Source organism: Spermophilus citellus (genome assembly GCF_964194105.1).
Source record: "Spermophilus citellus genome assembly, chromosome: 9".
Classification (NCBI taxonomy): Eukaryota; Metazoa; Chordata; class Mammalia; order Rodentia; family Sciuridae; genus Spermophilus; species Spermophilus citellus.
In genome coordinates this window covers 58,842,003-58,868,514 of record NC_138191.1, presented here as the reverse complement: position 1 = coordinate 58,868,514, position 26,512 = coordinate 58,842,003, and the positions used below count along the sequence as shown (strand labels likewise).

The following is a 26,512-nucleotide window of genomic DNA, read 5'->3' as shown; positions in this document are numbered from 1 at the left end:
TTTCAGATGGGATTATTAAGAGGGTTAGGAATAATAACTACAAAGTGTCTGACACAATATTATGCTCATAGTAGGTAGTCTATAAATAATAATTATTTTATAGAATAACAATGTATTCAGCTACTCATAAAAATAACCTACTTCATTATTTCATCCAGCTGACTATGCTAAAGGGTCATAGTTGTCTTCAGGAAGATGAAAGTGTAAAGTTTTTATCAACATTTTCTTCAATATTTAGAGAAATTTTAAAAAATCAGTGAACAAAGTGACTATTAACAGTCAAATTCTCAAAATACAATTATTGATATTTTGCAGTAAATTTTCATATTGAAAGCCAATGATTAGGGAAAATTCTAATATACAAATGTTAAATTGAAGAAATTAGACTGACTTTGGTTATCTTTTTTTAAACTGTGAAGTGCTCTATCAAACAATGAAAATAGTGGAATAAAAAAGAGGTACTGTATTTAATCACTTTTCTTTTGGGACTAGGGATCAAACCAGAATCTTGCAAATGCTAGGCAAGTGCTCTAACACTGAGCTACATCACCAGCCCTGTATTTAACCACTTCAAAAGAGCTGATCCAACAATAAAATAGCAATTACAATAGTAATTTTTGTAGAAAGCCTACACAATCAATACTTGGTTTATATTTTTCACTTGTTGTCATTTATGTCTTCAGTGATAAAACTTTTAAACAGGTGAAAAATAAAATATGCTCAGAAAATATCATTATTTTTCATTTAAAAGAACTTCCAAGTGAATACCCACAATGGTTTCATATTACCTTTTCTAGCTTTAAAGAATTACCACAATCTGGTTCTGCTTAGTTTACTCTTCCTTCCTATGCCTTAGTCCAACTTAGTCAATTTATCCTTTAGTTGAATCTCACCCACTCTAAACTCCCAACTTTGTTCTCATGCTTACCTCTGAACTCTTATATGTGTGGTCCCTAGCGGTACTGTACTATTCGCATCTCTCTCCCATGACTTCTGACTAGGGCCTGCGTAAGCCCAGGACTTTGGCTATTCTGAACCATGAAGTTATTAGCATCTTATCACAAATTGTTATCTTTAATTTGCATGATTTAGTTCTCCTCCTCCTCCTCTTTTTTTTTTTTGGGGGGGTATTGGGGCTTGAACCCAGAAGTGCTTTACCACTGAGCTATATCCCCCGTTCCTTTTTCTTTTTTTTTTTTTTTTTTAATTTTGAGATAGGATCTTGCTAAACTGCCAAGAGTCTTATTTAGTTACCAAGGCTGGTCTCAAATTTGCAATCCTTTTTCCTCAGCCTCTGCCGTTGCTGGAATTACAGGTGTGCACCACTGGAGCCCAGCACCATCTGACTCTTTAACAGAAGAAAATTCTATTGTGTTTAGTTTTCATGTTTGTATAAGAAAAGAAACTGCTTTCACAAGTGCCACATTAAAAAAAATACTATTATTTTTAGTCAGGTCATATAATAAGCAAAATTAAAGTTTGTTGACTGATTTTTTTTAGCTAGTTTTAGAATAAAACTAATCTTGATGTAATTTTTAATTAATCAATCAGCCAATCTTGATGTAATTTTTTCTAAAAGTTCAACAACATTAATGATTCCTTATTACTAGACCTCAAAAATTTAAATGGGAGATTGTTTATTTTAGTCACAATTTTCTTTGAGAATACCTTTCAAACACAAGGAATAATTTGTAGGGTTTTCAAAAGAATAAGGATTTCTAGAATATGCTTATTTTTTTGTAACTGTTTTCTTTCATACATGCTATAGATAAAAAGATTATAAAAATGCACACAATAAGGTAAAGATTACATAGAATACTGAATCCTTCAAATGTTATCATGGCTAAAAATTAATATTTACAGGAATGATCCTTAGTATTTCAAGATAAATTGAATTGAACTACATCTAATATTTATCTTTTTGCCTATGGTTTGGTTCTTTTTCACTTGGAATTTACTCTTAGATTGACTACCTCCAGGAGGTATTACCTAAAAACACTCAGACTTCAACTGAAGTGTGTAATATCAGGAAAGGGTAATTTCTAAACTTTTTCCTTTGAGGTTTAAAATCATTTAGCAGCCAAAATGAGTTTCTTTCATCTTCTTTTATTTTCTTAACAAATCAAGTTTATGCTACTCTTTCAAATCTCAACACTGTAACTAAACACTATTTTATAAAAAAATCAAAATAAGAAATATACTTTTTTATTTGTGTTGCCAGATATTTGTCATTAGAAAATAATAAAGAATAAGGAAGTCAACTTAAGAGCCACATTCACAGAGTATCTCTCGTGTCAAAACACATTAGTTTGAGTAATATAAACTAGTATAATATCTAGTAAAATTAGGAAAATTTCATGGGTTGGATTTCACAGATTCTAGGTAGTGCCAGTTTAAAAAGCATTCAAATACTAAGAAATCTGTTAACTGATGTTAGGCAAGTATCCTTTTTTGCAATCTCAGTAATACCACCATGAGGGAGAAAGGCAGGCAAGAGTAAAAAGACTTCCCTCTACCCACAACAGTTAAGTTCCACGAACCTGTTCTATATCTGTAAGGAAAACTTTCGTTTAACTGAGGCAAATTTGAAACCTAAGAAAACTATCAAAGAATTTCAGACAACAACAATAAAAATATTTTTCATGAAAATATTAATTGATCATTTTAGGTCATAATCAGAAGTTGAAGGAAAACAAATCTGCAATATTAGAACAGAAGAATACTTGCAAAAAGATAATCTTCTAAAATATTATTATTAATTATAATCAAGAATTCAGATAGAATTTAACATAAAAGTCTCAGTCTTACAACCAGTAATACAGTGTTGTTACAATACAGAGGAAGGAAGAAAGAAATATGTGAAGATCAAAATTTATCACTTACCTCATGATTCAGCTCTGCTATCTGATCTTTCAGTTCCCTAATATACTGGTTAGAATCAGACTTGTTAAGCTGTCCTTGAAGCTTTCCTTCTTCTTTCTGTTTTGTGATAATACAATAAAGCAAAAACAAAAGACAATTTTCATAGCATGTACTCAAATATTTCAAGATCTAGAGCAGCATAAGTATACGTACGTGTGTGTGTATTTTTTTTGGGGGGGGGTGCCAGGGATTGAACCCAGGGGTATGTACTTAACCACTGAGCCACATCCCCAGCCCTTTTTATTTTTAATTTTGAGAGAGGATCTCACTAAGTTGTGTAGGGCCTTGCTAAGTTGCTGATGTGGGCCTTGATGCTTCTCTTTCAGCCTCCCAAGCTGCTGGGATTACGGGTGTGTGCCACCACATGCAGCCTACCTTTTCCCTATACTACCTGAAAACAAATGTGAACTTTTCAGCTAATAGGCTTAAAAGAGTAAAACCACCAGCAATTCAGGGAGGCTGAGGCAGAAAGTTTCCAAGATTGAGGACAGTCTCAGCAACTTAGCAAGACCCTCTCTTCAAACTAAAAATAAAGACTGGGGATGTAGCTCAGTGGTAAAGTCCCCTGGATTCAAACCCTGGTACTTAAAAAAAAACATAATTTCATAATTATGTTTGATATCTCCAGATTATTTATAATTAGGAAGCCACGTGTGGATGCTTAGAATGTTCTGAAGCTCTGATCAGAGATATCTGCTAAATATCCAATACCGAAAAGTACGGGCTTACTTTTAACAGTTACCAACTAATCAGTTTCCTTCCATGGAGATAACTATTGTTATTAGCTTTTTAATGTAGTCTACCCATGATAGTTTGTGCATATATAATGTATAAGACACATGAACACATACTCACTTATTTTTACCCATACAAAAGACATTAAACATGTTGTTCTACACTTTGCTGATCTCTCCCAACAATACAACCTGAAGATCATCAATATTGGTGCACATAGAACAAAAAAGATGTACACTATAATTTTAGACAGCTTTGAAATCTCTATAAATGTAACCTTAGTACTGAGTATTTACATTTTTTATAAGTAGGTTTCAAATGTGTCTTAGGGCCTGTATAACTGCCTTGAGAACAATGGGTTACAATGGAAGAGCATTTTCCAAAGTGGAGATTCCTCTTGCTATTTTTTCAAAAGCACAGTAAGAGGGGACCTTGGAAATCTGGTTTAGACCTCTCCAAGTCCACATCCACTTTTTTATTTCCCCTAACATCCTTGGAAGAAGAAATAACTGGAACTGCTCTAGCCACAGAATGGATAGCTACCCTGTGAAGTCAAGGCATCACTCCTATAAGTCTGCTCTTTTGAATTAACTGTCCTTGACACCTTGAATGTATCCTTAACTACCTTTGGTCTGTACTTCAAAATCCCTTCTTCAAGTTATTTCTGTACACCCCACCTTTTGTTTTATGATTTTGTTCTTTTTGTTTTGGCAGCTTATCTTAAAAACCTTAATAAATTGGGTCAATGTAACTAATATTAGTGTAGATAAAAAAGCATAAATATAGCTTTTCCAGGACTTTAATATTTTTCTTATATATTTAAACATATAACTACCAGATACAATTATCTAAGAATGAACTCTTATTTAGAAACTACTATATTTCAAATATGCTAATTTCTTAAATATGTTCTAAAAACATAATTTTTAGCCATAAGTCTATAATTAAGAAAAAAAGTAATTTTTTTCTTTTGAAAATTTAGTTAGAAATTTTAGTTTGACCCAATGGCCAAAACCAACAGAATGGTAGAGATAGTCAGAATTCTAAAAAGCCATCTCTGAAGCCTTCCTTGTTTTTTCACTTAGGAAACAACTAAGTAAACCAGTTTGAAAATGGATTTCTGTCATTTGCAACCAAAATAATAATAGCTAAAATATTCTGAGCACCTATGAGGCCTTTTCACTTGAGGTTCCTCAAAGGAATTAAGCCCTGATGCCTATAGCATTATTACAAGTAAATGATTTAATAATTCCTATGCATCTGAACTGGTACTTACTAGGTACTCCTAGTACAAGAACTAATTCAAATCATTTTTCTCTATAGGGCCTAATTCTCTTGTGGAGCTCTGGTGGATAGAGACACTTATGTACCTAGAATTGTTCTATGCCCTTTGGGGATAATGATCGTAAGAATTCTGTGTGATAGATACTATTATTATTCCTGCTTCATAGGTGAGAAAACGTAAATGAAAAAGTGAGCAAATTAGTTGCCTAGGAGACACAGACAGTTGATATATTTTTACCTTAATTTATAGTATTCTGAATATGAGAATGAAGTAGATGGGAGAGATTTAAGCAACAGTCCAAGCAAATTAGCTTTCCTGGATTTGTTATAGAAGTTTATGTCATTTATTTTAGCCTCTGCTGATTTAAATGTGAATTATAATCTATAAGGAATTAGGGAAGAAATACAACCATAGGCATTTATGGCCTTAAGTTAATGACCATAATTATCGATTTATAGCTGTCTAATACCACTTGCATATACTTATGTCTGCATCTTATTTTTAATCATCCCACTTTTAAAATAAAATATTTCAAAGGCATAGAACAATAACAACAGAACAATAGAAGACTAATAAACATTAAAAATCTGTTTCATAACTGTATCATCCTAAGATTTTTATTGGCATTAGACTTACTCATTCTCAATCCTATATATCCTCAAAGTGGAGGAGAAGGTGCCAAGTGGACAGGAATAAATGAGTGAAGCAGGAAGGAAGAATTCAGTAAAGAGAAAAAAGTATAAGGGGGGAGAATGCTCACTGATATAAAATAAATTAAACCATTATTCTTATAGAATATATTCTCCAAATCCCACATGTAACAAGAGAAATGGCAGAGCAGGCTATGTAAATGGAACTTACAAAAAGGACTAATGAGGGTTACTTATTTGCATATTGTGTTCAGCTGTCATTTTGGTGTTTGTTGTTGTTGTCATCTAATTTGGCATCATATCATATTCATTCCCTTAAATGATTAAATAAAAGGTGATAAAATTATCAGAGCAAATAAAATGACAAAGCCCAAGGTAAGCTGGGCATAGTGGTGCATGCCTATAATCCCAAAGACTCGAAAGGCTGAGGCAGAAGGATCACAAGTTTGAGGTCAGCCTCAGCAATTTAGTGAGATTCTGTATAAAAAAAAAATAATAATAAAAGAACTGGGGACGAAGCTCCATAATATAGTACCCTTGGGTCCAACCCCCAGTATAAAAAAGTAAAAAAGTAAAAATAAAACAAAAACCTACAAAGCCCAAGGTAAGCTCTAACATTTTAAGGAAGAAGTTGAAGAATGCAGAAAGACTTTAAGTTTGAAAGGCTGTAGACTGACAGTAACAGTAATTCATGGCAAAATTGCAATTGAAAAAAAGTTCTGAAGAAATTTAGGAATCATTTAAATCTGTTTTCTAAAAAGCAACAAAGTATCCTTAGAGATCTATTTCCTTCTAAAGATGATTATTAGTAGGGTTTAGCTACAAGCTTTATTATAATACTTTATTTCTTGGAGAAAAGATAGTATTTAATGAAAAAAAAGACAGCTAAGAAAATTAACAATAAAAAAGATGGAGTGTTTTTAACTTGAAAAAAAAATAAAGACACATTGAGGTTGGGGGTGTAGCTCAGTGGTAGAGCACTTTCCTGGCATGTGTGAGGCATTGGATTTGATTCTTAGCACCACACATAAATAAACGAATAAAATAAATGTCCATTAACAATTAAAAAAAATTTTTAAAGACACTGAAAAGATGCTTGTGAAGAAACAAAGAAGCCCTGTTAGATTTTATGACTTTTAAAAAAAGTTCCTTGAATGTATTTTTTTAAAATTTTTTTTAGTTGTCAATGGACCTTTCATTTTATTTATTTATGTATGATGCTGAAGATGGAACCCAGGACCTCACACATGCCAGGCAAGCGCTCTACCACTGAGCCACAACTCCAGCCCTAGGTGTCTTTTATTCATTAAGGAAAAAGTCAAAGTTTCAAAGAGAAAACATTTTATTACTTGATTAAGTTCAATTGTATACAGTTGTCCTTTTAGATTGAAGTATAACTTTATAAAACATAATGCTGGGTTTCTTATGCAAAATTTTACATGCAAGAAGCCAGACTATGATTTCCATTAAACTACTGCTTCTGTAAAGATACATACACAAAATGAATAACAATTGAGTGCAAAACTGGTAAACTGAGGAAATAGGAAAGCTGATTAGGCAGTTCCAGGTTCTAGCAGTGACCCTGCAGTAAGAAAAATTCAAAACAGAAGTAAAAAGTGAGAATTATCTTAAATGCTATTTAATAAATTAAAATGTTCAAATTACTATTTATCTAAAAGTCTGTGATTTTTATGTTGTTCTAACAGGCTGTCATTTAAGATGTTACTTCAAAGTCTTTTAGGATATTCTGTAAGTATTCAACTGGAATATATATTTACAATACCAAAAGCATACAAAAAATTACTATATTCTAAGTGGGTATCAATTTTATTTCATTTCTGAAACAGTTAATTATCTTGCTTTTCTTTTTCTTGTTTTTTTTTTTCTTTTTTTGGTACCAGAGATTGCACTCAACCACTGAGCCACACCCCCAGCCCTATTTTGTATTTTATTTAGAGAGAGGGTCTCACTGAGTTGCTAAGTGCCTCTGCCACTGCTGACGCTGGCTTTGAACTTGCAATCCTCCTATCTCAGCCTCCCAAGCTGATTACAGGCGTGCACCACTGCATGCAGCCTGAGACAGTTAATTATCTAATGATTTAGATTTTTCCAAGTATTTTTATAGCTTTCTATTTTCAAACAGTGTCCACATGTTTGTTCTGATAAGCAGGTGGGAAAATGTCAGCTATACTAATAAATTTACCAGAAACCTGCATTTTCTTGAGGTTTTCTTTTGGTCTAGCTGATAACAACAGATTGCCAGTTAGCTGGTTTCCTAAGTACAACTAATTGGAAAGTAACAGACTTAAAGAAAAAGAGACTCAATATCAACAATTTTGATATTCTGTACTTTCACTGGAGACCTTAAATGCATACCTTTTGTCTCATCATAAATGAATCTTTACATCAAAAGAGCATAAAGTAATATTTGTAAAAGGCATAGATGTACATTTCACTCTCTGATATATTTTTGGATGTTGGCAACTACAATTATGATGTCTATAATAATGATTCCTTTTAAGGCCTTAAACTAGACAGTTTTGTTTATAAGGCTCTTATACAAAATGTCAACAAGAACTTAGTTAATGATATGATATGCATGTTAAGTGTTTAAGGATAAAGTATAACAATGTAACTTACTTTGAAATTTATAAAAAAATAAAATTGCCAAGATGGTAGATGAATATCTTATAAAGTAAAAACTACATAAAACAATTCATTTCCCATTTCTTCCCACTATCTGATAAAAAGTAAGCACTGGTCCACACTGTAATTCATTTACATATATAAAAAGTCACATCTTCTAAAGGTTACTTACTGACTCTTCATTTAAAAATCTATCCTTTGTTCTACTGAATAAGGTTCTGTATTACTACTGACAAGTAATACAAATTAAGTATTCCTCCTCCAAAATGTTTGTGTTTTGGGTACCAGATTTTAAAAAATATTTGCATATGCATAGTGAGATATCTCAGGAGTGGGGCTCAGGTCTAAACATGAAATTGATTAATGTTTTATAAACTCCTATTCACATAGGCTAAAAGTAATTTTATACAATATTCTCAGCACACCTCATTTGACTGCAATCTGTCATGTAAAGTCAGGTGTGGAATTTGCACACATGACATCAAGTTATTTTCAAAATTTTCATATTTTAGAGCATTTTGGATTTTCAGATTAGAGATGCTCAACCTATAATAACATCCAGAATAAGAAGCTATACACTATCAGGGCTGGGGCTATTGCTCAGTAGCATACTTGCCTGGCATGTGTGAGGCACTGGGTTCTATTCTCAGCACCACATATAAATAAATAAAAATAAAGGTTTATCAACAACTAAAAAGAAATTTTTTTTTAGTTGTAGATGTACAGAATATCTTTATTTTTATTTATTTTTTTATGTGGTGCTCAGGATCAAACCCAGAGCCTCACATGTGAAAGGCAAGCACTCTACCACTGAGCTACAACCCAGCCCAAGAAACTTTTTTAAAAAGAAGCTATACACCATAACTGAGTAAAATTTGTGAATGTCACATTATTTGAGCAACCACTGAATCAATAACTGCAAACAAGATGTGATTATTATGTTTTGTCTAGACCCTACAAATCAGGTCCTACCTATGCGGTTAGGGTGGAATAATTTCAATACTATTGACACTATATAATGGGAGACAGGAAAAACCACAAAATCTACTGCAAAAGATTACAGAAATGAAGGCTGGGGCTAGAGCTCCATGATAGAGCGCTTGCCTAGCATGTGTGAGACACTGGGTTCAATCCTCAGCACCATATAAAATAAATAAATAAATATACTGTGTCCATCTACAACTAAAAAAATCTATATTTTAAAAAAGGGATGAAATGAACATAACTTAAAAAAAGATTACAGAGATGAATTATAACTTGACACTATTTTTAAGCTATATTGTTTTAATAAATTCTTAATTTATACTAAGATTTAGTCATACACATTGAGCTTTTCTAATCTGAAATGCTCCAAACTCTAAAACTCTTTGAACACTAACATGATGTTACAAGTGGAAAATTCCAATCCTTGATTTCATGGTTCTTTGGATAAGGGATACTCAATTTGTATATGGACATAAAGCTCTTTTTTTTTTTTTTTTTTTGGTGGTGGTGGTGGTGCTGGGGATTGAGCCCAGGGCCTTGTGCATGTAAGGCAAGCACTCTACCAACTGAGCTATATCCCCAGCTAAACAAAGCTCATTTTTTAGTCAATTTTACATAAGGAGGAAAACCTTTTGAGGGCAGAAATGACAAAGAGAGCAGTCTATAGTATCATGGTTAATGACGTATTGGAGCACAAATTAAACCTTTTCAGAGTATATTATACTTCTAAACTTTTTAATTATATGAGGCGATAAGTCCTCTTTATTATCTAGGCCAGTATAAACTGGCATCTGTGTTGTCCAAAATAAAGTTTTTACCCAAATAAATATTTTTAAAGATATGGCTAAGTGAATACAATAATATAAAAAATATAACCTAGGAAATATTACAATGGTTACCAAAAGATGACTGTGGAGAAGTATCATTTTGGAATTTTTATAAACATAAAGATGAAGAAAACAGACTCCTGACCTACTGAATTCTAAATAACTGGAAGGGGGTCCTGAAAATCAGTATGCTTTGAAATCTGCTCTGATATAGCCATAGTGTAGGCTACATTTGAAATACAGTGGTCTTAATAAGAAAATCAACCCTTTTTAAACACTAATTCAAAATTCTGTGTACAAGCCATTAATATATACAATAATCATATCCCACTATTATTAAATTCCTAATAGGATAATCTATTTCCTAAGGATGTCCAATAGTATTTTCCCTGTTTAATTTTATTATGTTTTAGTTTAACTTTACATATAACAAAAATGCACCATGGTAAATGACCAAGACTCATAAACTTATTTACATATATTCTCCACATTTCCAGAGTGAATATATTTTAAAACATAAATAGAGGGAAACTGTCAAGAGTCCTTAATTTAATTTCTTTCAATTCTGCTATCAGTTTCACTTCACATTATTTCCATGTTAAGTTTCAGCTGGTCAGTTCCCTGTCTTCAGGGGTTGGTTCAATTTTGAACTCAAATCCTTTTCTTGGTTAACCTAGCTCTCAAACAGAAAATATTATTTTAAAGTTTGGTAAGGTATGATGAGGAACTAAACAAAATGTTTAGGATCTGAGAAAATTCCACACACATGACCCCTATGACCAATAACTAAGGTAACTGTTTTAAAGAATGAAGAAAAACCAAAGATTTGGGGACCAGGAAAATAATTCTTTAAGCACTTGGAAGCATCAATATTTGTAAAGAGATATGAAAATAAATGAGGGAAATATTCCAATTTTTTAACTTATTTATTTGCCAACGGTTTGACATAGTAAAATAAGCTATATTCTCTAATATAACAAGTGTGCGTATAGAGGAATACTGTACTAAGAGCAGTGATTTTTGTGTTCAACTACCTGGACTACTAGTGGCCTTTGCCATATACATTCACCTACTTTATTCCCACAATAAAAGAAATGAAGAGGAAGAGACAGATGTGCCTAGTGTGTGTCACATATAGTTTACTGAAAAACCAACAAGTGTGGCCCACAAAAAAAAAATAGAAAAAGTGATGTTAGGGGAGGGGAGGAGAGGGGGGGATAGGGAGGGCAGTAGAATACAACTGACACTAGGAATGCTGTATGTATACACATGATGTATAACCAATGTGATCCTGCAATCTGTACACATGGAAAAATGAGAATTCATACCCTATTTGAATCAAATGTATGATATGTCAAAATCATTGTATTGTCTTGAGCAACTAATAAAAAAAAGTAGAAAAACTATCTGTGTAGTAGGAAGTAGATATTTTATTCAGAGGTAACTTTACCTACATCTACTGCATTCCAATACACCATTTAAAAGTTGAATAATTAAATGTGGTGGTACAGCAAGCCAGAAGATTAAAAAGGAAATTTAAAAAAGTATTTTCTATGGTTCTAAGCAACATGTGTTTGTATGTTATAGTGCAATAAAACCAAGATGAGTATGATGTTAAGTTGCTCTGAACAAGTGTTTGGGGAGAAAGCGGGTTTAGTAATGCATAACCACTAAAAAAGGCAAGAGAAAGAAAAGAACTTCAAACCTGCTTAAATGTATAAATTTATTCAGGTTTATTTTGCTAAAAAGAAATTGTAATAAGCATGTCTAAAAGGCCATTCTTGTTTGTTTCTTTATCTATGTTCTTAATGTTGGTTATAATTTACCCTATCTTGCCACAGGAAGAACACTTCCTTTGACAGGAAGATAGCTGATTTTAAAAGCTGTGTTTCAAGATGTGGGTTTTTAAATACCCTATATGATCAAACAATTCATTAACAAGTTTTTGAGAACTGAACCAGTTAACATCTAGTTAATGTACTAGATGTAACAGTGAGGTAGTAGAAAGCACTCTAGACCAGGAGGCAAATATAAAAGATCTAGGTTTTTATTTACATTCTAGTTTTCAAAATTTTCAAATCTATAGAAGAGCTGAAGTAACAATAAAATGACACCATATGCCCTTTAGTTTTATTTACCAATTAGTATATTGCCATATTAGCTTCTGTTCTTTCTATTCATAATCCAACATATACTATGCACGCAATGTATTTATGTATGCAGACATATTTTTTCTGAACTGTTTGAACATAAATTACAGATATCATGACATTTTACTATAAACTCCAAAATGCATCTTATAAGGAACTGTCCTATGTAACCAAATGCCATTATAATAAATTAACAGTAATTTCGTAATATCATTGAACATATACAGTTCCTATTCAAATTTTCCCCAAATGATTCAAATGTTTTATTTCTGTCCAAAATCAAACTAAGGTTCATGCTATATTTGGTTATTATATCTCCCTAGTCTCATTTAATGTATGATAGTCCCTTCTGTATTTTTTGTTTTTCATGACACTTAGCTTTTTTGAAGAATGTATTGTTCAAGCTAAAACAGAAAAACCTCCTACTCCAATGAAACTCTAAGGAATAGTTTTATTCCTTTTTCAAACCAAAGAGGTATGACATATATATATGGTAAAAGGTTGTTTAGATAAAGGGAGTTAGTTATGGAAGACATAGGCAAAGAAAATTAAATATCTTAAAAGCAGAAAACTTATAAGAATAGCACTAGAAGACAGCTTTTTATATAATACACTGGTAAATATATATTTTGTTATTTATATATGTATTTTATTATTTACCTATTACAAATATTTAGTAAAATACAAACAATAAATATTGGTAATTGCGGGGTTTTTTGGGTCTCTCTCTTTTTTTGTACTGGGTATTGAACCCATGGCACTTAACTACTGAGCCATATCCCAAATCCCCTTTTTCTATTTTATTTTGAGGCAGGGTCTGGCTGTGTTGTTTAGGGTCTCACTAAGTTGCTGAAGCTGGCTTTGAACTTGCAATCCACCTGCCTTAGCCTCCCAAGTTGCTGGGATTATAGGTGTATGCCACCACAACCAGGCTTTTTTGGTTTCTTAGTAAGAGACTAACCTATAGAATTTATTTATTTATGGTTTTTTGTTTTTGCTTTTTTTTTTTTTTTTGGTATTGGGATTGAACTTGGGGGCACTCAACCACTGAACTACATTCCCAGCCCTATTTTGTATTTTACTTAGAGACAGAGTCTCACTGAGTTGCTTAGTGCCTCGCCATTGCTGAAGCTGGCTTTGAATTTGCAATCCTCCTATCTCAGCCTCCTGACAGGCTGGGATAACAGGCATGTGCCATCATGCTGCCTAGGTTTAATTTTTTAATCCTATGAAATTCAAAGAATTTTCTCCAGGGTTGGGGGTGAAGCTCGGTACAGTGCATGGATAGCATGGATAAGGCCCTTTGTTCATCTCCAGCACCACAAAACAAAAAAATATAACTCTGTCTATATTTGGTATCATTTTAATCATACATAAAAGACTTTTAGCTATCTATCTTCCCCCCAAGGGGATACACTGTTCCTGGAAGACTGCAATACCAGGGGGATATATGGAGAGGGTAGAGCAAGCTCTTATTTCATCTCCCTGCTCCAAATCCATTTGATAACTTGTCCTTGAATAGAGGATATATCAGATATTAAACTGATAAGAATGGATACTACACTTATCCTAGCTAAAAGGTTCAGAAGTGATCAACCTGTTACTTTTGTCATCTGTCTCACTGAGAAAAAGTATTCTATAGAATAGGACTAAAATTCCGAAAAAGTATATTGTTAGTGTTCCACCAACCACAATACCTCTAAGAAAGAGAAGACTTGCTATAAAAGGAAAAGTATCAAATAGGCACTCATTAAGTTTTACCTTGTTAACTGAAAGTGCTCACATGGCTGGAAAACTCTGTAGCTGAAGAAAATTTGATTCATCTTCTATATAATGGAATTATTTTGATTCCTCATTTTTCACTTATGGGAGTTAGCTCAGTAAAAGATTCATCTCTGTTTTTATTCTTTGGCCTTTTCTTGGATACCACAGAATTAAACTTCAAATAGGACCAATAGGCACTCTTTTGTGTCTTTTTTGGACAAGAAAAAGATGTATGGTGATATATTCTATTTGCTAATGATAAACACTGTCATACTAGCTAAATTAAGATCCTGACAAGTCCTTTAGACAGTGGTGTGAATCAGATACCAAAACTTTTTCAAGAATTAATTCCAAAAGGCTTTTCTGGATCAATGTGAAAATCATTTCCTCTTTTTGTCATTTTACCCCTATTGCTGTTACTCCAGATCCTCTTCTTTTAAAACAAGACTTTATCCAGATTAAGAAATAAATTCTCACAGGCTAGAGATGTGGCTCAGTGGCACAGTGCTAGCAGGCATGCCTGAGGCCCTGGGTTTGACCCTCAGAACTGAAAAAAAAAAAAAAACCCAAAATGAAACAAAAATAATAAATTCTCTTTTTGTAGCAAGGCCCCTTTGTATTTGTGTGAAGTCACTGTAATTCCTTTCTTATCGTTGAAATACCTATCCTCCCCAATGGAACCTTAAGTGTATTTCTCCTCACAGGAGGCTTGATGTAAGCACAGCCCAGCCTCACTAGGACTGTTAAATTAAAATGTACTCACTCAGTGGTTAACTAACTTATCTTTCTCTTCTCTTTTTCTTCCTCCTTCCTTCCTTCCTTTGATTGGGGATTGAACCCAGGGGCACTCTACCACTAAGCTATATCACCAGAACTTTTACGTTTTTATTTTGAGACAGAGTCTAAATTGCTGAGGCTGGTCTCAAACTTGGGATCCTCCTGTCTCAGCCTTCTGAGCTGCTGAGATGACAAGCATGCACTACTGTGCTTGACTTGTTTTTTATTTTGAATATATCTTATGTATATTACAGAATACCAATTATACTTATTGTTATGTTATCTGTCATCTATGTCTGTTAGCTAATAGTTCTATACTTTTTATTTATTCTGATTATTTCAAGCTTTTCCTCCATGCCAATATTTTTTACATTTTAGTATTATCCACTGAATATAATTTTATTCACTGAATAGACTAAACTTTTGTAATTTCTGCAATAATATGCTGGCTTCAGTTTGTTTTCTTAGAATCTTCCTGTTGACCTCGTATTACCATCTTGTTTTTTGATATCTGAACTTTATTAAATTTATGTTGTTTTTACACTGTGAAGTCACTGTAATTCCTTTCTTATCCTTGAAATACCTATCCTCCCCACTGGAACTTTTGATTTGCAAATGCTCTCTCTTTCTCTGTTATAATAACATAAACCATAATGCCAAGCCATCTCTTTTCATCATGTTCATAGTATATGACTGTCCATGTGTTCCAAATGCTCTAATAATTTGGCTAACAATAACTCTCTGCAGCATTTGAGATCCATTTCCTTTGTCTTCCACTCTCAAATTCACTCTCACTTTTCAACTAAGGGAACAGCACAAGGAGAGAAAGAGCCTGGCTAAACTAGGGCTCTATTTACTCTTCTGAGATGTTCTTAGATATTTTGCACCATTTAATTGGGGGATTATATCCCCCATGCTAAGTTTAGGATTCTGAGTGTATCTCCAAAGTAAGCATGATGGTTGCTCTAGGCCTTCGTTTTAGCTAAGACAGGTGTCTATGTCTCATCTCTCTCACTGCCTTGGTTCTTGAAGAGGTCTCTACCACTTCCCAGTTGGAAAATTAAACACTTGTTTTCTTTCTCTCCACCCTTGGGATGTGAATGAATTCTCTTAGGATTCTGCTGACTTGCCTACAGAGCTTGGAGTGTGGGACAGGAGGGGACAGACAGCTGACTTAGGAAGCCATGACTTAGGAAGCTGGGGCTCTCTGCTCTATAACTGCCTATTTATTTTGTTAGCTGTACATTTTTAAAGTTTATTGCATTAGGTTATGCTCCTTTTCTTCTCAGGTTGCTTTTGGTGGAAAATATTATTATTTACTTTTTTGTCAGATGGTTGGTGTAATTCTGAGATGTTTTAATCTACCCCTGGAGCAACATTTATATAAATAAATGTATCTTTATTTAAATATGTAAATATGTATTTATTTAAAATGTAGATGCTCCTCAACTTATAATGGGGTTATGAGCGACTGTAAAAATCCAAAGTATATCTAATAAACCCAATTTATGAACATCACAGGTCAGCACTGCAGAGTACTGGTTGTTTACCTTGGGGATTATGTGACTGATGAGCAGCAGCAGCTCACTGCTACTTGGGAGACAACAGTATTCAGCATATCAGTAGCACAAAAACATCAAAATTCAAAATCTGAAGTCTCATTTCTACTAAAAGCATATCATTTTTGCATCAACATAAAGTTGAAAAATTCTAAGTCTGAGGATTGTCTATAATTAGAACCTGGTACCTGTTCTTAATGGTATAGAATGTTCCTCTTGTTTGTGACTGTTTTCTCCTTTATAAGAATTAATTCAGCACAATTTTTCAGTACCTATTAAATGCCAGGTAATAGGCATACAGTAGTAAATATGACAAAGTTCTAATACATGTATAAAATGTATGAAAGTTAATTTTTAAAGTGAAGATAAATTCAGACACGGGTAAGAGTCATTAAAAATGTAAAAAAGCTGAGCACAGTGGCTGTGCATGCCTTTAATCCCAGCAACTCAAGAGGCTGAGGCAGGAGGATCACGAGTTCAAAGCCAGCCTCAACAAAAGCTAAGCAACTCAGTGAGACCTTGTCTCTAAATAAAATACAAAATAGGGCTGGGGATGTGGCTCAGTGGTTGAGTGACCCTGAGTTCAATCATCAGTACCCCCAACCAAAAGTAAAATATGATGATGACATAGAGTAAGTAAGGGTCCTACTTTATATGATGATCAGGAAAAATCTGTGAGTCAGTAACTGCTGAGATTTAAATGATGAGAAGGAATCAGCCATGAGAAGATCAAGGAAACTGCAAATGTAGGAAAGAAAAAGAACAAAAGCCTTAATGTAGGAATGAAAGATCTTTATTTGAGAAACACAAAAAAGTGGATGTTGCTTCAATCAACTTGTAAAGGGAAATGTAGGTTAAGAGGTACCAGAGAGGGGATGGAGTTGTGGCTCAGTGGTAGCGTGCTTGCTTTGCACGCATGGGGCACTGGGTTTGATCCTCAGTAGCACATAAATAAATAAAATAATAAAATAAAGGTATTGTGTCCATCTACAACTAAAAAAAAAATTTAAAATAAAAGAGGTATCACAGAAGTAGGTAGGATCCAGACAACTTGGGGACATTAGAGCCACAGAACAAGTGCTGTACTTTTGCTAAGTTGACCAGGTTCCTTTGTTGCTTTTTTCTTATAATTATTTGGGAATTTTGATTCTTATATTCTTTCTAGCAATGGTTACCTTAAAAGTTATTTAAATGAATGTGCATTTTGAAAACTATGATAATTGTATAATTCATATAAAGAGTGAGCTCCTACCCTTTGCTACTCCTGTGCATCAAGCTCTTTATAACGTCCAGGGTGAATATTTCAACAGTTTTGATGGAGATCACTATACGTAACAAAAACATATATGCATATGTATTTAAATGCATGTATAGTAATGTACTCATTATATATTTAAAATGTACAGATAAGCATATTCTATGTCTTCAACACACATGCACACACTTTACATAAACACTCATATACAGATACCTACATAAATTATTTAATTCATGCAAGTGGAAATATGACAAATACTCTGTCCATAATTTGCTTTTTTTAAAAAAAAATATATATATTTAGTTGTAGTCGCACACAATAGCTTAATTTATTTATTTATTTTTATGTGGTGCTGAGGATCGAACCCAGCGCCTCGTATGTGCTGAGCAAGCACTCTACCGCACAGCCACAACCCCAGTCCCATAATTTGCTTAAAAAATATATAGATAATACACACACACACATATATATGCATATATTTTTTAATTGTAGTTGGACACAATACACCTTTGTTTTATTTATTTTTATATGGTGCTGAGGAACAAATCCAGTGGCTCCCACACGCTAAGGGAACGCTAGGGGAACGCTCTACTGTTGAGGCACAACACCAGCCCCTCCCATAATTTGCTTTTTAATCACTTAATGTCTTATAAAGATATTTCCTTATTCTTCCTAAAGGAAGTAAAATATTCTAGAGTATGAATATACCATGGTTTAAATGTTCTCCTATTGATGTGATTAATAAATTTTAAAAATACTGTAATTGAGTTTGATTTCCAGTATCAAAAACAAATCATAACCCCCCTCCGCAAAATACTATAGAAGTAATGTTGGAACTATGCACCCATCCTAAGAACTTACATAAAGAACACAAATCTAGAGTACAAATAAAAGTAAGAACAGGAATTAGTAAGATATAAAGGAAAGGTAGTTTATCACTTAAATTTGCAATTTTTACTAGTATCGTACTAGCCATTGTTTTTTTTAGATTGCATGTATTGGCTGCTGGAAGTGCCACAGCCTTCTCCTTTTTTGAATTTCCTTCAGAAATTCAATTTTTCAAAGGCTGATAATTAGTTATTAAGGTCTTACATATTAACTTTAAAACATGAAATAACTACTTAATACATCTTAACATTTTAATCCTGGCAATTAAAATTGAAAACATCGCTTACAGATAGACATCACACCCTTAAAGGAAATAACAGAAACAATTAGTAATCTCCTTATGCTCTTTTCATAGAGATTTCAAAATAAATCTAAGGTTATACATAGGATGTGGGTTTTTCTCTGGGAGCAGTATTACAGAAGGTTTGTGGTATTAGATGGGTCATGACACAATGCAGGTTGCTTAGTCTCAAATACAAGTGTAAAGCTTATGTTTAAAAAATGTTTTATATTATATCCACAGATGAAAAGTCTAATAAAAACTTAAATTATGGTACACAAAGTATAGTGAACTTCTCTAAGTTTTGTAAAAATCAAACCGTTTTAGAGATAACTTAAAAAACAATTCCTTTACTGTTTTAAAGGTTAAAATAACACTTTTTTTTAAAGACCGTCTTATGAAACTAGGTTCAACGGTCACAGAGGCCATCATATTAACTTGCAACATGGCAGAATTTTTACATTCTAATTTGTTATTTTCAATTCATGCATTAAAGCAAAAATGTTCAAAGCAAGTTATAACTGCATATGAAATTACTATAGCAGAACAAAACCCAATGATTTGAGTAAATCCGTGAAATGTGATAAGTAATCAACTTTATTAATCAATATAACCAAACTGAAACATCAATAGCAACCACTAAGCCATAGTAAGTTACTACTGATTTGTACTTAACCCCGAGAAAAATTAATCAGAACGGTAAATGTGGTAAGTGTTAGCCTCTTCGTGACTTCAAGGTGACTCATTTGAAACATCTAAACACAAATCATATTCATATCACGTACTACCAATAAGTTTTCAAAATAGTTTCCTGTAACTTAAAGTCATGGACACAAAGGTTTGAATATTCTTTTTAGTAATCAAAAAAATTCATAAAAATATCTTCAAAAAATGTAAAATGGAGAAAAGAAATTGGATTTTTTTCCTCTAGCACTTTTCAATGTTAAGACTGATCCCATTTCAAAAGAGAAATACATAAACACATACACACACATACAGAATGTGTTAAAGTGATACTTTTTATAGGACCAGATAAGGACACAAATGAAAAGATCAGCATTTACATAAAGTCTAAAAGCTAGAAAAATGTTTCTTATAAATTATAGTTTAATTAGAAATAAATCAATTTTGTGATCAATATTTAAAACTATATAATTCCATAAGTTTCTAAAAACCATGAAATCACATATACTATTTTGTTAATATTAGACATATTTAGAATACTTTTAACTTACAGAAAAAAATGAGAAGAGTTCTCATATACCCCAGGCATTCAGTTTCCCTTATGATTAACATCTTATATTATGCTGTTATAAATGATGACCCAATATTGATACACTATTACTAATTAAAATCCATAGTTGTTCATATATTTTATATATGTGTGTATATGTGTATGTAAGTGGTGGGTACTAGATATTTAACCTAGAGGCCTTTACTACTGAGCTACACCTCTTTTAAAAAAAAAATTTTTTTTTAGTTGTAAATGGACACAATACCTTTATTTTATTTATTTTTTTATGTGGCGCTGAGGATCAAACCTAGGGCTTCACACATGCTAGGCAACTGTTCTACCACTGAGCCACAACCCCAGCTCCTCTAGCTCTTTTTTATTTTTCTTTTGAGACAAGGTCTTGCTACGTTGCTAAGGCTGGCCTCAAAATCACGATCCTTCTGCCTCAGCCTCCCAAGTCACTAGGATTATAAGCATGTGCCACTAGCTTGATTTGCTTCTTTTAAAACCTGTCTTTTTTTTCCTGTTCTAGGATTTTATCCAAAATACTATACTATATTTATTTGTTATTTTCCTTAGGTTCCTTTTACCTCCAACAGTTTCTCAGACTATGGTTGCTTTTCATAATCTTCACAGGTTGGAGATGTTACCATTCGGGTGTTTTGGAAGATGTCTACACTGGAATTTGATACTTTTCTCATGCTTAACACTAAGGTTATAGATTACTGGGAGGAAGACTAAGGAGATGAAGTTTCCATTTTCACCACATCACATCATAGCAAGGGTGTATAAATACCAGTGTGATTTGTGACTGATGATGTTATCCTTGATTATCTCGCTTAAGTAGTGTTTTTCGGTTTCTGCACTGCAAGGTTACTCTTTTACCCCTGTACTTTCCAAACAGTACCTTCTGGAGGGAAGTCACTATGTGTAGTCCACTTGAGGAGTAGAGATTCATATTTTCCATTCTTGAGGACAGAGTATCTACAAAAATTACTTGGAATCCTTCTGCATATTTGTCTCTACTGCCCCATTTATTAATTTATTCCATCATTATATCACATGGACAAACATTTATTTTATACTCTGGGTTAAAAATCCACTACTACTTTAAATGTATTTTTTCCCCTCAAATTGTTCTGTTTGCCCATTAGGAGCTCTTTCAAGAGGGCTCCTCTGTCTCTTTAATACACCCCTAAAAGCTTTCCTTGAGCATTTCCTTACTTTCTGGCATTACAAGATGTTATAGGCTTATCTTGTACTTTCCTGACATAGTTACAGAATCAGTCATTTCTTTGAGGACTCCTAGTTCCATTTACTGAAGAATGGCATTAGAAATCAAAATCTGAATGCTAGATATACATGAGCTAATTTTTATAAGTGCAAGATGATCACTGATATTAAGGTACTTAAGATTTTATCCTCCTTCCTTAAGGAGACCTTGCTATGAGTTGGTCTTAGGGGATGTCCATGATAATTTTCATTTCTAGTTGAAGCAACATTCTAAAAACCTCTCTTTAAAATTAACTGCAGATGGAAGTTGGATAACAAAGAATCATCACTGAGCATTTTAGGGAAAAAAAATTTGAACAGAATTTCACAATCCCTAATGACAAAGTAGCAAGTTGAGTAAAAGTGTCTATATATCCAACTTCTTTGTTGAGAATCAGTGTTAAGATTAGATACAATTACTTAGCATGTATGAATATGCTACAACAAAACCCATTATTCTGTACAATGAAAATATACTAAAAAAATTTCCCATGAAAAAAAAGACCAGATACAAAATAGCTATTTTCTCAAATTTAAAAATGCTTAAAATTGAAAAATTCTTAAAGAAAGATAAAAAAGTATTTTAACATTTAAGTTGTTCAAACTGGTAACCAAAAATAAGTGTTGTTTTGTGGTGGTGGTGGTATCTTCCAAAAAAGAAGTGTGTTAGCTTAGACTTGGCATATAAACTCTCATCCTTCATTAAACTATTAACAAATTAGCTCAGGAAATTGGAAAGTACAGATTAATTACAAAGTTTTACGGTAAAATCCATCACTTAGTAATCTCATAATTTTGCATAATTTAAAAAATATAATATTTTAAAGTTAATAGTAATGGTTTTATCACTTCCTTTCTATCTCTGCCAAAATTACGTGCTGATCTGGGTACACTGATTTAAACCTAGCTGCTGCATTCTATGTCAGAACAGAATTTTGAGTAGGTGTTTTCTTAAGTCAAGAGTGGTTGGGGTATTGCCCATCTGAGGCATCCCTAGAGGTTAACTGTTGGGCAAACTAACGAAAGTGGGTAAATGTTACTGGGTACCAGGAAGAGAACCAAAAGCTGGATTTGAATAGACCTACACTGTTTTAAATGAAAATCTTTCCATTAGTTGTAACAAAGTAGCATAAATTTAAAGATGTGCTATAGCAGATTTAAAACATGGTTATGACAAATCAATATGCTTATCTTTATAATAACCAAAATACAAACTCATTTCCAGGTTAACTATCAAGAAGCTTGGGTTCAATTCTCACCTATTTTCCTTGACTGAACAAAAATTAACTTTTCTGTGTTTTGTCCCACTACCTGGAAAGTAAAATGGTTCTATTTGTACTGATGTAAAAATAAAGTGTTCAAATAATAAATAACATTCATATCAATAGAAGGTAGAAAATTCTACCAACAGAAGGAAAAAAGTTAATTTTTAGTTACCATTTTCCTTCAATCTAAATACTACATGGGCTTATAATTTTTCTGAATCAAGTTCAATTAAATCTTTTTAATAGATTAAATGTCATCTAACTCAATCACACTATGCTCAAAACCCTTCAAATGATTTTCCACATTATTCAGAGAAAGGCCAAGTTCTTAGAGTATATAATAGGCCCTACTTACCTCTGGACTTCCTCTATTTTTGCCTTCTTGCTCCACTTGAGGCTCTGTTCTGACATGGTTCCCACTGCCTGTAGGCCCTTTGCCCTTACTCTTAGCAGAGAATTCTCCTAAATTTGCCTGTCTCACCTGCTTCAAATCTTTGTTTAAATGTCAGGTTCCAATGAATATTTCCTGGCGACAAAATAAAAATAGCAACAGTCCCCAACTCATATCATTACCATCCTCCGTTTCCTATTGTTTTTCTTCATTGTATTCACCAATTCCTAATTATACACAATGTGATTTAATTTATTTTGTTCATCTAATTTTTCTTTCTACCATGAAGTTCAATGAGGAAAGAAATTTTTGTGTTTTGTTCACTAACCTAGGTAAAGTGTTTTGAATAGTGACTGGCACAAGGTAGGTACTCCATAAATCTTCACTGAATCATCATCAACACCCCATTTAAATTAATAATTTAATCTGTTCTTCACATCTGAGCTTTTAATGAGAACATGAAAATGCAAATTGATATTTTAGGAACTAAACAATTATACATTCATTCTTTCAGTAAATAAACACATTTTGATTATCTTTAGTATGTTGATATTAGAAATATAAAGCTAAATAATGGTCCTTACTCTCATTGAGCTTCGGATGTACACAGAGACCAGAAAGCTAAAAAAAATTAATTACAGTAGGATGGGACAATTGAATAAGAGAGGTCTGTAACAGAGTATGTTAGAAGAGCAAACACACAAAAAAAAATCAGCTGGGTTGTTATTAGGAAAGGCTGATCACAACAGGACAAACAAGGTCAAGGGTGGGAAGAACAATACTAAGTGTCATGGGATGAAAGATTTGAAGGATTCTTAACTAGGATACCATGGCTCAAGTTCAGGGTATGTATGCTGGGGAAAGTGAAAATAAAGTTAGGAAGGTAGACAGAAATCAGAGCAAAAGGGTTCATTAAGAAGAGTCAGGAGTTAAACTTTGTCCTGATATGGAAAGGAACTAAAAGATATAAATTGATGAACAAGGAACTTGTAATAACTGTAGCTATATAATAAGCAAAGTTATACAGCAGAGTATACTCTTAATATACTACTAAGAAAATTTTAAAAACTATAATGACAGTATGTCCTAATACAAAGAAAAAAATTCATTTTAATCCTGAAAAGATTTAAAGAGTGGGCCTCAAACAACAAAATTTCATTTTAAAATGTCCTCTAGGTTTCAGTTTACTGAACTATTAAATGAGGACATTAACAAAACCTATCTTAAATGGATGTGGTAAACATTAAATAAGTACAAATACTTAACTGGCTGAGAACACTGCCTGGTATGTATCAAATATTCAGTAATACTACTTATTATTTTTATTATGAGTATTTGGAAGAATTAAAGTTGTCAATAATATTATGAAACATGGTAAATATATAAAAAATGAAAAATTAGAATAGGGTTTCACAGTGGACAGAAATCAGTGTGTGTGTGTGTGTGTGTGTATATATATATATATAATATTATTATATATTATAGAAAGAACAAAGAACTCAATTCTTTCTTTTTTTTCTGATAGAGTCTCATTACACTGCCTGACCTGGTCTTGAACTTAAACGTTGTACAATGTATATATGTATCCAAACAACACATAGTACTCCATAAATTATACAATTATTATGCTTTATGTAGCAGCTAAAATATATTTAATTAAAAAGTGAAAATATGTACAACTTACAGCAAAAAGTAATAACTTATGAAAAAAAAAAGGTAGCTTAAGAGTATAGTGTTTAGGATGAGAATGTTATCAAGACAGAAATTTGGCCAAGCAAGCTTTATCTGAGCAAGTATTAGAGACTTGAATGAAGCAAGATGACTATATAACAACTGAAATTCATAACAGTAACTGTGAACTGGAAAAAAATATTAAAATGACATACATATTATAATAATTTCATGTATTTGATGATACCTTGGAATTCAACACCTTAATTTTATAGGTGCACAATCTGTTCCCAAATAAGCACTAGCAGAATGGTAACTCATTCTGTCTGAGAAGAAAGAAAAGTAGGTGGCAGTAACTTTTAAAAACAGTGCCAGGAAATGTCTAAAATCTGAAAGCTTTTACACTTAAAAATGATTAAGTTATTTCTAAGACACTAAGATAAAACAGCCTTTTCAAAGATGGGAGAGAGGAGGCAGTATTTAGAGAATATTAAGTAGAATAATATGGATATAGTTATGTCAGAATAATAAAAGAGGTAGATTATGAACTTTAATCAGACTGAAAGTTTGAAGTTGACTGAAGAATCTTTGAAAACAAATTTAATAAATGTAATCTTTGTAAGTACATACACTATAGAAAATTAGATTACTTCTAAAAATGAGTATTTCTTCACCTAACATATTTCCTTTATCTAAATATGTTTACAAAAGTATGATGTTCACAATTATACTAAAAACCAGGATTATAACAATACATTATATAATAATAAAATTTATTAAATGAATTTGAGAAAATTTGGTTTATGAGAAAAAGTTTAATTCACAAAAGATTACCATTAATTAGAAAACTTAATTGAAAGGGATTTGAAATATAAAAATCTTTAGGTTGAGTTCTCCCCCTAGTGGAACTTGAAAATGGTTTAAGGTATTTCCACAACTAAAAGTCATCTAAAATATAATGCTTTTATAACCAACAAGGGAGCTCTTCAGGTTTTAACAAAAGATCTATTATGAATCTTAACCAGCATTAAATAAATAAATGCTGCAGCACTGAGATATTTACTGAAAATATACTTGCTAAATGAATTAACAGCAAGTTAACCAAAGAGCACTTAGTCCTAAGTCCTAAAAGAGAAGGAGAACTACCCCAAAATTCTGCAACCTGTATAACTCAGAAAAATGAGATTTTATATCCCATCTGATTCAAATGTATGTCAAAGTCATTGTACTGTCATGTGTAACTAATTAAAACAAATTAAAAAAATAGTAGACAAAATAGAAATTTAGGAAGATAGAGCAGCATTCAGATGGGTACACAATTTTGAAATAATATGAAAGTTGCAGGAACAGGATAATTTGGAGTGCATAGTGTTTATTCAGAGGATTGGTTAGGTAGTAGTGAGAAGTAAAGTTAAAAAATGTTTAGTTAAAAATGAAAAGATAAGGATTTCACGATAAGAAGTTTTAATGTGATTTGATAGCTAAAAGGCAGTCCACACAAGTTTTAATGTTTTAGAAGATAGCTCTAATATTTCTGTAGAAAAGCTGAGACTGGAGTAAAAGATGCTGCATGGGAAGTTACTAAACAGATCAAGTAAGGGGTAAGTAGGTGAACTACCAGAATGGTGAGGGAAATAGAAATGCTATGAATGATTCAAAATAGAGCTGTACCTCCACTCCCTGGCAATAGAACCCAGAGCCTCACCCATGATGCTTGGCAAATGCTCTATTACTGAGTCATACCCCCAGCCCAAAACATTTTAAAATCATTCAAATTACCTCTGATTTAGTTTTAGACTTACTCAAGATTTTTTTCTTTTACAGGAATGAAACTTTCGATGAGACACTCTAACTTGTATAAGCCATTAAGAATTGTCTAAAGTAAAATCCATAGGATTAGGTAAAATGTTGGTAGGAAAGTAAACTAGCATAAGCACTTTGTAAAATAATTTGT

The 26,512-nt window shown here is 32.6% G+C and overlaps 1 protein-coding gene across 9 annotated transcripts in view; it reads right to left on the bottom strand.

Moving 5' to 3' along the window:
* EVI5 (ecotropic viral integration site 5) overlaps positions 1-26,512 on the bottom strand; it is a 214,385-nt gene that overhangs the window by 34,112 nt on the left and 153,761 nt on the right. For 6 of the 9 annotated variants that reach the window (XM_081305333.1, XM_081305337.1, XM_081305338.1 and 3 more), the window contains one exon: positions 2,884-2,979. The exons of 1 other annotated variant lie outside the window; for it this stretch is intronic. In XM_081305333.1, coding sequence (XP_081161459.1) covers positions 2,884-2,979 — 96 coding nt within the window. Of the gene's footprint in view, positions 1-2,883; positions 2,980-16,969; positions 17,038-22,490; positions 22,543-23,471; positions 23,509-26,512 lie in introns of those variants that run through there. 2 more of the 9 variants (XM_081305339.1, XM_081305340.1) reach the window with 2 other exon arrangements.